We start from the raw sequence: 12,308 nt of genomic DNA, 5'->3' as shown, positions 1-12,308 counted from the left end.
GCATGAAACCTGTTCTTAAAGGTTGATTGATCACAGTTTAATGACAGATCTATATCCAAATGCGACGATTTTGCATACATACTTAATTTGTTCATTGGCACAGGTTTCAGGATGAACTTACAATATGTCACGAATTGAATGTACCATTTCTTCACTGTTCACCCAAAAGATGTTTTAAATACAATATAGAAAAATTAAACATCATATTAAGAAAAAATATAAAACATTATATATACAATGTATTGAATACAAAAATGTTATATTATAATATAAAAATTTATTAAAATAATTCATAAACCAAAAAAGTAAATTACTTTTTCCGACACCCAATATTAAACAGTTCCATCCTACCCATAACACTCATTAAGAATTGGTTCTACTTCGTAAACCTATATTTCGGGCTGCGCAAAGCAATAAACGGTATATTAATTAACTCTCTCAAAGCGGAAAATGATCCGCTAATTGTTTCATTGTTTTTTTCATACGTGGTGTTCCACCCACACGGTCGCGCAAAATGCCGCAGTTAATATTTATTGTACGATCCGTCTCCGTCCTTCTCGGTCCATTGTCCGACCCGATCAACAAACCTCGGCGCAAAGTTCGATAGCCTCCTTTACATATTGTATCGGTCAAGATAAATATTAACGTACGGTGTTAATTATTGAACAAATGCTACACTTTTCATTCAGGTAAAAAGGCAACTTTCCGGTTCGTCGATGTGTTAATTTATTTATGTATTCGTTTGAAATATTTGTGAACGTCGTGTTGAGCTTTCATTAAAGCATCACAAGTGTTTTCGTTTGCACTGGCTAACAACGCCAGAAGTGTCCGTTTGTCTGTTTGCTTTGGGATAAAGTTAAAATAAATTAAGACGCATTTAATACCTTTTCCGGCCAATGTTTATTTGTATATTTTGAATTATGCATACAGGATACGTACGAGTTAATACGGTTCCTGAAAATTATTACCTCATGAATACGAAACGTATTTATCGTTCTGTTATAATTGGTTTTTAAATTTTAAAAGTGCACTAACAAACTAAATTAGAACTGCACAGTGTTTATGGCGTCATTCGACAGATTGTATCGTGAGAGTGACTACTTCAGCGGCACAAAGTAACATGAGAAGTAACTAATTAGTGGTAGCGTAAGTGAGACATGCTTTAAAAGAGTTGTCCATTCATTTACCGATTCCCAATTAGACACATTGATCAAAATGTATTTGCTAAGTAAACCAAATACTGAGACAGTCGCATAGCCTCCGTCAGTCGTATTAATCAGCATGAAAAAATATTAATAACACAAAAGGAACACAACATAAACAATATATTGTTGGTAGTACAATGGAGCTAGTTTTTTTTCCCAGGATTGTTTAGCACACTGCAAGCAGCTTTATTGACTAGATGAAAAAACACCAAGCCCAAAAAATAACAACATTGTATTTGAACTGTGCAATCAAACGCACAATGGAGGAGTTGTGTGGGGAATCAGTGGGGAGCTAATGAAAATGACGTCAAAAATATCAAACGTTAATGTGATACGTTAGCCGCCGGACCAAAAAAGCTACGTCTTAATTTGATGTTAATTGGAAGTTAATTAAATTTTTCTGTTTACTTTTGGCATATCACTGTGTATCATGGATTGTTAATTATTAGGCTAATGGTATTAACGCGGAGTATGTCGTCGTGTAATTGACATGATAAATGTGAAGACGATATGAATTATGAGTTTTTTTTTTGCTTAATAACCGATATTTGGTATCCAATTAGCTAAAGTATATTCCAAAAATACATTAATATTCATTAACGAATTCACTTAATTGGTACCTAATTATAATGTTTGCGTTAAGTGGGAATCGCAGATAATTATTGTATATAGATTGAATCTTTCAACAATTTGTTTTATATCGACAAGTGCAGTTTTGATAAACATTTTTTGAAAGTCAATCTGGAACGTTTGTATAAAAAGTACCATTAGCTCAAATATTATGCAGATATTTTTAACTTACCTTGAATTCAATTTGGCTTGCAATTATCACGCCATTAATTTGGATGTAAAAAATCTGAAAAATTCTTGATTGGTTTTTATATTTTTATAATTAAGTTTAAACGTTATTTTCTTCCATTTAAATTATTAATTATGTTTTTTACATATTTATATTACATGTATTCCGAATAAAGTGGGCAAGAGTAATTTTTAAAGTATTTTTCGATAATGCACATTTAATATTAATTGTATTGTGAAAAATTCAGAAACAAAAATACATTAATATTCATAAACGTACCTACTTAATTGGTAACTAATTATGTTTGCATTAAGTATGAATCACTGATGATTATATGTAGATTGAATCTTTCACCAATATGTTTTAAATTGACAGGTGCAGTTTGGGTAAACATTTTTAAAAAAGAAAATTTAGAACACATATATAAAAAGCACCATTAGTAATTAGTATTATGTAAATATTTCTAACTTATCTTGAGTTCTATTTGGGTTGCAATTATCGCATCACTTGCTGGGTGTAAAAAAGTTGATACATTCTTTTTTATACAGAGAAATAACACTCATTACACTTTATTGATAATTAGGAAATGCACACCTCTAATTAAATGCTATCAAAATATATTATATTTTATTTTAAACACTTGTTTACTATTTAATCCTATTCTCTTAAACTTTCATTATTCAAAAGTAATTTTGAAGAATAATTAATATGTTATTGTTCAAGATTTAGTCTTGTTCTAATATTTCTTTTTGATACCTTTAATTAATTACTATACTAGACATACTGATGACTCAATTAATACATTTTTTATTTATATAGAAGACAAGAAAGGATTTAATTTACAGATTCTTCAAATTTGTCTCTCTGTAAAAGGAATTGTTTTTTTGTATCTTCAATTCATTATCTTGTTTCATATTTTCATAATAACATTGTAAACCGTTTTTCGAAAGCATCGTACACATTTAACGATGTCAGCAACATTTGGACCTTGATGTTTCATGTCAATTATTATTTCCTTCTTCTATGGAGTTCAATGTGATAATTCAATAACACCTTTTCAGTAGCGTAGGAACCCACTGAAAAGGCGTTATTTAATAAAATAATATATATAATATATTCTTAATTAATTGTAATTGTATCTTCTGTCTTATGTAACGAAAAAAGCAACAAAAAAAATTGAAATATATTATTTATTCTGAAATTTAATCCTTTTATGAAATTATTAAACAAAATGTTTAATTTTAAATTTTGTGCTATTTCTCTGTCCATCCACTACCACATACATTAATAATTAAATTTAAGTATTGTTCTCACCTTATTTAAATTACAATGGTTACAAATTTTAGCTTTTGAAATATTCTCCTACATTTAATTGAACTAGCTACAGATTAGCTACTTGATATTGAAATTATTTAAATATTGAAAAAATTCCTGAAATGACGAACTCATTCAACTTTCTCTAACTCTCTTGATTCTATCAAAAGAGAAGGTTCTTTTACTCTTGCGGGCACACAAATACAAAATTGAATCGAATAATGAGAACTGTCATAATCATATATTAATAAATTAAAAATATATAATTATACCATATATGTAAATGTAGTTTTGATTTTTTTAAGTAAATTTGGAACGCATGAATAAAAAACGCCATTAATTCAAGTATTATGTAAATATTTTTAATATATATTGGGTTAAATTTGGATTGCAATTATCACACCATTAACTAAATGTAAAAAATCTGATAAATTCTTGATTGGTATATTTTTTAAGTGTCGTTTTCACTTGGGTTAAATTATAAATTAAATAAATTATTTTTACATGTTAATATTATATATTTAGAAGAAAGTAGGTAAAGATGCAATTCATGGCATGTTATTTTTAAATATTGCTTTTTTATAGTTAATACGAAACTCCATTAAATCTGAAGAATATGTTTGGACAGGCACATTAACACTTAAGATTATATTGCGAAAAGGAAATCGAACAATTGTATTAAAATAACGGATTTATTATAAATGATACCATTAATTTCTCAGAAACCATCAGTATCGTATCCATAAAACCATAATACGGTATAAATTAGTGCATAACAAAACGAGAAAAAGGCCGGTTCATTTGCATAAATGGGCGCACCTTCCGTTTGATATAATATCCCGGTGCAGGGATTCGATTTGTTTATGAAAAGACACAGTTTATAAGCCGGGCCATTATAAATGATCGTGCGCCATTTCTAATACGATAAATTATGTATGCAGTGGGTCTTTAAAAATGTTTTCAAATAAAATATTGTCTTAAAAAGACAATTATTAATTTATACGTTTGCATGACGGTCAGGTTTCTCTGTCTCCATCCGTTTATTAATTGATCTGGTCCTCTTGGAGGAGTTATGAGGTCGGTACATGAATGGAAAAAGACCGTGATTAATATTGATAATTCGCCAGAAAGCGGCTGTTGGCGAGAGGAACCCACGTCCTTACTTCCACTGATTACCCGGCCAGCTTCGCAGTTATTACTCATGCAATTTACATTTAAATTAATTATTAAAAATTCGAGAGAACTACATGTGTGTGTGTGTGCATTTCTTCACACTGTCAATGAGTGTACACCGAATTTAATTACTCAAAATCTGCACACTAAAACTTTGTTTTAATATTAATAGAACCTTTGTATTGAATTGTAAATTTTAATTAATTAACGGGTTTTATAGTAATCTACATTCATATGGCTTTGACACTTGTAAAAAAGTCATTTGCACATCCGTACGTTTGTCTACATAAATCAGTTGTAAAATCCATTATGCTAATCGTCCGGTACGAATGCTAATTAAACAATGTTTAATTAACATCGGTCATTAAAAGATGCGTTAGTCCGGCACTTGAGAATTCCACATCGCCTCGCTACTCTTTACTTACTAACGTTTACGTTCCTGCAATGTGGACGCGTATGTAAATTGTGCCTGTGCTTATTTGGTAGTCGGCACTTGATGTTGTTTTTAATGCAAACACAAAACGCGGATTTATAGCAATTGGACCAGTTGGTACGCGCAACCGAATAGTCAGTAGTCGGCAGCTTGTGCAAACTGGTCGCGTTTACTTTGACACCTGATGCATTTCAGTGTTTGAACATACGCACGTTTATTTTATTTATTTTATTTATTTTTTCCTTTTTTGTTGCAGGCTCGCCATGCGAACACGACGGCATTTGCGTGAACACACCCGGAAGCTTCGCCTGCAACTGTACGCAAGGATTCACCGGCCCCAGGTGCGAGATCAACGTCAACGAGTGCGAGTCCCATCCGTGTCACAACGACGGCTCATGCCTGGACGATCCGGGCACTTTTCGATGCGTTTGCATGCCAGGTAAGAATTTTCTATAAACTTAAATAATTGAAGTTATGAGTCAACTGTTTAACCACTTTATTTTAAGATTTACAGTAGGATAATATGACAAATATTCTTAAGATAAGCAATCAAAAGTTTTTTGATGTATCTTTAATTGGTACATTAGAAAAAACCTCGATCCAATGTCGATACATCCGTGTAAAATCAAATAGCGGAATTTTTAGACCATCAATTATTATTTTCATTATTAAGCAATTCGCGTGAAAAATGTTCCATCTAAAAAGCTAATGAACATTCACGTTTATAGCCAAGCGATCGTCTAACAGTTCAATTTCCGAATAAGGAAGTCGAGATAATACAACCGTTTTTTTCGGATTGCAAACAACAAAACTGCATTCTGTAACTCTCATATGCACATTTTTTCATATACATAAAAATATTTGAAATTCCATTAAACCAGTAAGTTGTGTGCAGTCGCTAATGTGTTGTCAAAGGTGTTGCAGAACAACAATAAATCCATTAACTGAACTTGAGCTGCTCGGCACGTTGAATTAATTCAATTAGATATTGTCCCCTTTATGTAAACATTAATTATTTAATTCACTGCCAACACTTTCACAAACAGATGCAATTTATCCATTCAAAATGGTTTTCTGCGAAATTAACTCGACTCGTTCTCCACGCATGTACCGCTCTATTGTTGGCCAAATGCAAATGTATTATTTCACGTGAACGTTCGTCATTTATGATTTAATTATTTTAATGTTGTTGAACCGGAGCTTGGTATTCGGTTTTCGCAAAAATGATTCATGCAATTTACGACGTACCAACAATTCCCAACGATGAATACAAATGGATGCTTATTTATTTTTTTTCTTGTTGCTACTGGTGCTTAGCAATTATTTTTTTGCTTTACGTAAATTTTCCTATTTTTCAAATTAAAACGGGTCCGGTCCCAGTGGATCGGTCTTTGCTAATTAATCGTTGATCCTTGTTAGCAGCTTCTGAACCATCTCGAATAAATTCCGCAAGTGTAAATATAAAAGCAACCTTCCATATTTAGTCTGATCTTTGTGTGTATTTATGATTTAAATACGTACTAATTAATGTGTTCTGCGGATAACAAATTTAAGTAGTTTCGAGCTGATTTATTCTCAGATTTAATGAACTTATTACACTCACCTGGAACTCGTTGGCAATTCCTTTTCAAGAAGTCCGGAATTGTCTAAATCTTGTTTAATCATGCTATTCGCCTTCTTTAATAAAATAATAAGTAAATGTCCTTTAATCTTTGCCATATACGAGCCCAGATCTCGTACGAACCCATTAAGCAGCAATTTTCACATATCGCCGATGTTAAATCGAAAGCGGCCCTTCAATGCGTCGTAGATTATGGCTCGGACAATCGTAACAGCAAATTGCACTTATCTAATTAGTCATTAACTCTTAGTGTTTAATTAATGGCCTCTATAAATCAAAAAGTGGTCGTGATACACCTCAGAGCGTATTATAAGAGAAATCAAAAACGATAAAAGCTCGGCCTGACCGACTTATTTTCTACTTTCAATTGCCCATTTGATCGCAATATATATATAATAATTTGACAAATCCATCGACCATTTATATTTTTTCCAAGCCCAACCATCCGAGATGGTGAATTGAAATTGCGCCGGTGTTACACCATTTTTTGCACGATGCCTCGTATCCCACATTAAAGTGAGGCAATAAATAAATTAGCGAATGAATTGCGAGTGCGCGGTGCACATGCACTTTTGCAATGTCTCTAATAAATTACGAGTTTATTATTATTAACGGTTTCGCAGTCTGGAGAGGTCTCGGACACGCCTTTCCATCCGTCTTGGCAATGCCCTTTTCGTACTCCCACGCGACATCTTTTGCATACCGAGTGCCGTGGCTTCTAATATCAAGCAATGCAACAATGCCCTTAGTTTATTGCCTAGACAATTGTGCACTTACGCAATACGAAATACTCACTTAAATGTTGACTCGTGGGAGACCGTGAGGGAACAAAGACAATTTGAACGTTGCCATTACGGGGGAGCGGACCCGTCAAACCGCGAAAGCCGAAATGACAAAAACGCGGACACCGACCAATAAAACGATGAATTTCTATGGAATAGTTGGAACTAGTTTTTTACGGTCGCCACTCAAGTCATTGCCGTCATTGAAATCGGACAGTCCAAATTGCCAGGCCATTATTCAATTACGGACAACAATGCCCCTGCGTTTTGTACAATTCTGATTGTGTCCGCGTCGGCACACATCAAAAGTCATTTTTGCTTTCGTCAAATTATCGGGGCGCATATTGATAGGTTGAGTGTTTTTATGCTGTGTGTGAGATCCTCCGAAGTAGGTATACAGATAATTTGTGCAGATTACCCACACATCCAGTGTCATTTAATCATCTAGCCGTTTCTCGTTGTACCATTGTATATATCTAGAACAACCATAAATTGCATATAAGTTATTGTAAGACCCGTGCAACATACCGGAATGCATTTTTATCACGGCGAATTCAACACCACAAATTCGCGTCTGGTGTTGTTGCAGTTGCAAACAGTCTCACAGCATCAAACATAATAAATAACTCTTGTGTCGCATGCAGAGTTCCCGTTATTCTATTAAATGCGAAATCCAGCTAAATAGTTACAAATGGCGGATCGTAATAGAGATGATTGTAGGCTCAGTAAGTTCCAGCCATCATAATTACCACAATGCCAGAAGCGTATCACGTAGAATTCCGCACTATCCCATATTCGCAAAATTTATAACCATTATTAAATTTAAATGTTCCATTTCATGTTTCCTTAAATTGCCAGTTCTGACCAGTTCCAATGTGCGGACGACTGGTGTAACCTCATCACCATTTACTTCTTCCCGACCATCAAAAACTGTGTTTCGCATTGTATCCGTTAAACTTGTTCCACGCCGCATTATGTATATTAAATGTGTTCCTTCATAACCCAAGGAAAACACTGACTCCATTGTCACCATAACAGTAAAATGAGTTTAATTTGGGTGGTCTGTCAACTCGGAAATTCGGTTCTTGCCAGGCCATTAAAAACGCCCAGCTAAACCTTAATAATAATAATACGATGCATATTTTTATGATCATCCAACCTACGGTTTATAATTGCTGCACTTCCCGTATGACGAATTGATTAAACCCAGTACCGATTATACAATTCGACCCCAATACAAATTATCGTGTCTCCTTTACTTATTGCCACTGCCCCGGTTGATTTATAAAATCTGACAGGTCGGACGTTTTCGCCTTATTTTCTTCCAGCGGTTACTGGTCGGACTTGTTCAGCCACACGTATGACTGAAGTAAATTGAATAGTACCGTACTTTGATAAATTAATTATGTTTTTCCTCTTTTTTCGACGTGCATTTTTCGATCGGTGCTGTAATCTTGCCATGTTAAGTAACTAGAAGTTGTGTGAATCGTTGATTCGACACGGACATCGATACAATTCTTGCCTGAGTTACGTTCCTTTGATATAATACTCGGATAATTGCCCCCATTCTCAGAAAGATGTCTAATTTTTACTACGAGTTTTGTCCCATTCATGCGTTCGACACTTCCTGAGACACCATTAATTAAATTTAATAACAATAATAATCGCTGCGAAGATCCACTCACTTTTTTCTTTCTAATTAGACTTGGCCGCGGTTCTTGGGACTGAGGTTGAAATGTAATATCAGTCCGTCGGATTATTGTGCTCCAATATTTCACTAAAAAGTCGGTTCTTTGTTCGAATAACAGTCCACGATCGGCTGATGATAAAATAAATAATCGTGCCGATGACCGTTACTAAATTATGAAAAAGCGTGGAGAATTTATTTGTACAGAACAAACAAGTTTTTTTTAGTTTTCTATTCAGTCAATTTTTATATGAATTGAATCTAATAAAACTTATTTTAGAAAGCAAACCATGGGAACTTATTACCGCCCGAATTTATTTACTATGACATAATTAATTTTTGATATCCAAGCAAAAAAGTCGGTGGTGTTCTTTGTTGTTTCTTTAATAAAATGAATTTTCAATTTACTTGTCGAAATATATAAGTAATTGATTTTCTGTTATGCTTATTACAAATTTATTAGTTTTTCTTTATTCAAACAACACTTTTTCTTGTAGGTTTTACTGGAACCCAATGCGAGATCGACATAGACGAATGCAAAGACAACCCGTGCTTGAACGGAGGAGTGTGCCACGATCTCATCAACTCCTTCAAATGTGCATGTTCCATCGGCTTCACCGGCTCCAGGTGCCAGACGAATATCGACGACTGCGTTTCCAGTCCTTGCAGGAACGGCGGTATATGTCACGACTCCATCGCCGGATACACCTGCGAGTGTCCTCCTGGTTTTACAGGTAAACTCCTGAGCTTACGACCTTCGGACAAGTTTCCTAACACTTGCATCTATTATTTGTTGTTTAGGCCTTTCGTGCGAAACCAACATCAACGATTGTCAATCATCCCCGTGCCAACACGGAGAGTGCATCGACGGCGAGAACTCGTTCACGTGCACTTGCCATCCGGGTTACACCGGATACCTGTGCCAAACTCAGATAAACGAGTGCGAATCCAATCCTTGCCAATACGGAGGCACCTGCCAGGATCTAGTCAATCGGTATCAGTGCATTTGCAAGGCCGGAACTTCTGGACCGAATTGCGAGATCAACGTGAACGAATGTTACAGCAATCCCTGTAGGAATAACGCACGATGCATCGACGGAATCAACAGGTGATTATATAATTTCTGGTATTTTTTGGGTTATTATCGAATTTATTAATTGGGCTTAAATTACTTCTCAGATTCGACAGTTGTAGTTGTAGATTACATCACTGTTTAGTTCATTTTATACTAACCACAATATTTATGATGAATAATTTTATGCAAGCTATTAATTCTCACTTTTCATTGTTGGATGTTATATAATAATAAATTGGTAATAACCTTTGTTCTATATTCCTTCATCTAAAAACAAGTAGTTATAATTTATTATTTCTTTTCATGCTTAACAGTGGAAATCCATTTGAACCGTAAGTTATAGATGTTGTTGTGTTGTGTTTTTTTGCCTTATTGCTCTGTGCATGTATTCTGTACATATTGCCAAATTTATTTACTTGCTTTTTTATTGTATTGGATTTGATGTGGTGTATATAGGTGTATCCAAACTTTTAATTATAAATGTGGTTCTCAATTTAATTTAATTTCGAATAGTTCAGAAATTGGAAATATTAATACATTTTCAAAAGTCCCATAATTAAATTATTTGAATTATTCAAACTTATGAGTCACAAACATCACAAAAATTAAATTGTTTATATCACTGTTAAATTTTTTCTTAATTTAAAATTGATGGATACACCTTAGAAAGGGCTTTATAAATAGCTAAGAATGCCAGTACACATTTATAACTTTTTAAAACTTATTACAATATTTGTATTTTACAGTTACACTTGCGAATGTTTGCCGGGCTACACCGGTCGCCATTGCGAGAACAACATCGACGAGTGCGCCTCGAACCCTTGCGCCAACGGCGGCGTCTGCATAGACCTCGTCAACGGCTTCCAATGCGAATGTCCCAGAGGCTACTTCGACGCCCGTTGCCTCAGCGACGTGGACGAATGCAAATCGAACCCGTGCCGTCACGGCGGAAGCTGCGAGGACGGCGTCAACCAGTTCATATGCCACTGTTTGCCCGGCTACAGTGGCAAACAGTGCGAGATCAACATCGATGAATGCGCCTCGAATCCCTGTCAACACGGCGGCGCCTGTCGCGACCACTTGGCATCGTATTCTTGCGAGTGTCAGGCCGGCTACAGCGGCATTAATTGCGAAACGAATCTGGACGACTGCGCCATAAATCCGTGCAAGAACGGCGGCTCGTGCATTGATCAGGTTAACAATTATAAATGCGTGTGCGAACTCCCGTTCACCGGACGTCAGTGTCAGGAGAAATTAGACCCGTGCCAGCCCAATAAATGCAGACACAACGCCAAGTGCACGCCCAGCTCCAACTATTTGGATTTCTCTTGTACTTGCAGTATCGGATATACCGGCCGATTTTGCGAACAAGATGTTGACGAATGTATGGTGACCAGACCATGCAGGAACGGGGCCACTTGCAAGAACACCAACGGGTCTTATCAATGCATTTGTGCTAAAGGTTACGAGGGAAGAGATTGTTCCATCAACACTGACGACTGTGCTTCATGTAAGTACCAATGACAGGGTTTTTAGAAGCCTTATATAATTTTCGTTCTTTTTTTCAGTTCCCTGTCAGAACGGTGGATCATGTTTGGACAGCATCGGCGACTACATGTGCTTCTGCGTAAGTGGTTTCGAAGGAAAACAGTGCGAAATCGACGTGGACGAATGTTTGTCGAATCCTTGCCTAAACGGAGCGACCTGCAACCAATATGTGGACTCCTATACTTGCACCTGCCCACTGGGATTCTCAGGAATCAATTGTCAGACTAACGACGAGGACTGCACTGACAGCAGTTGCATGAATGGCGGCGAGTGCATAGATGGAATCAATTCGTATACATGCAAATGTAAACAAGGGTAAGTAATAAATATACATTAAAATTGACGAGAAATTAATATAATATCCTTTGGTTTAGATTCACTGGGACAAATTGCCAACATAGGATTAATCTGTGCGACAGTGATCCTTGTCTGAACGGTGCCACTTGTCAGGATCACACCACTCACTATACGTGTCACTGTCCCTACGGTTACACCGGCAAAGATTGTGGCGAGTATGTGGATTGGTGTTCCACCAATCCGTGCGAGAATCAAGCCACTTGCAGACAAATCAAGAACCAATACCACTGTATGTGCGCCTCAGGATGGACCGGAAAGGTGTGCGATGTTGAGATGGTCAGTTGCAACGACGCAGCCAACCGCAAAGGTAAGAA

General features: G+C 35.6%; 1 protein-coding gene across 2 annotated transcripts in view; it reads left to right on the top strand.

The window, feature by feature from the left end:
- LOC109595403 (neurogenic locus Notch protein) overlaps positions 1 to 12,308 on the top strand; it is a 98,548-nt gene that overhangs the window by 81,874 nt on the left and 4,366 nt on the right. The window contains exons 8-14 of one of the 2 annotated variants that reach the window (XM_049964047.1): positions 5,181 to 5,363; positions 9,512 to 9,748; positions 9,816 to 10,122; positions 10,404 to 10,421; positions 10,836 to 11,599; positions 11,658 to 11,952; positions 12,012 to 12,301. In XM_049964047.1, the coding sequence (XP_049820004.1) occupies positions 5,181 to 5,363; positions 9,512 to 9,748; positions 9,816 to 10,122; positions 10,404 to 10,421; positions 10,836 to 11,599; positions 11,658 to 11,952; positions 12,012 to 12,301 (2,094 nt within the window). The remainder of the gene's footprint in view (positions 1 to 5,180; positions 5,364 to 9,511; positions 9,749 to 9,815; positions 10,123 to 10,403; positions 10,422 to 10,835; positions 11,600 to 11,657; positions 11,953 to 12,011; positions 12,302 to 12,308) is intronic. The other variant, XM_049964048.1, reaches the window with a different exon arrangement.

The sequence above is a fragment of the Aethina tumida genome, chromosome 3 (genome assembly GCF_024364675.1).
Source record: "Aethina tumida isolate Nest 87 chromosome 3, icAetTumi1.1, whole genome shotgun sequence".
Taxonomy (NCBI): domain Eukaryota; kingdom Metazoa; phylum Arthropoda; class Insecta; order Coleoptera; family Nitidulidae; genus Aethina; species Aethina tumida.
The sequence above is the reverse complement of the archived record's forward strand: the minus strand, read 5'-3'. Positions and strand labels throughout refer to the sequence as shown.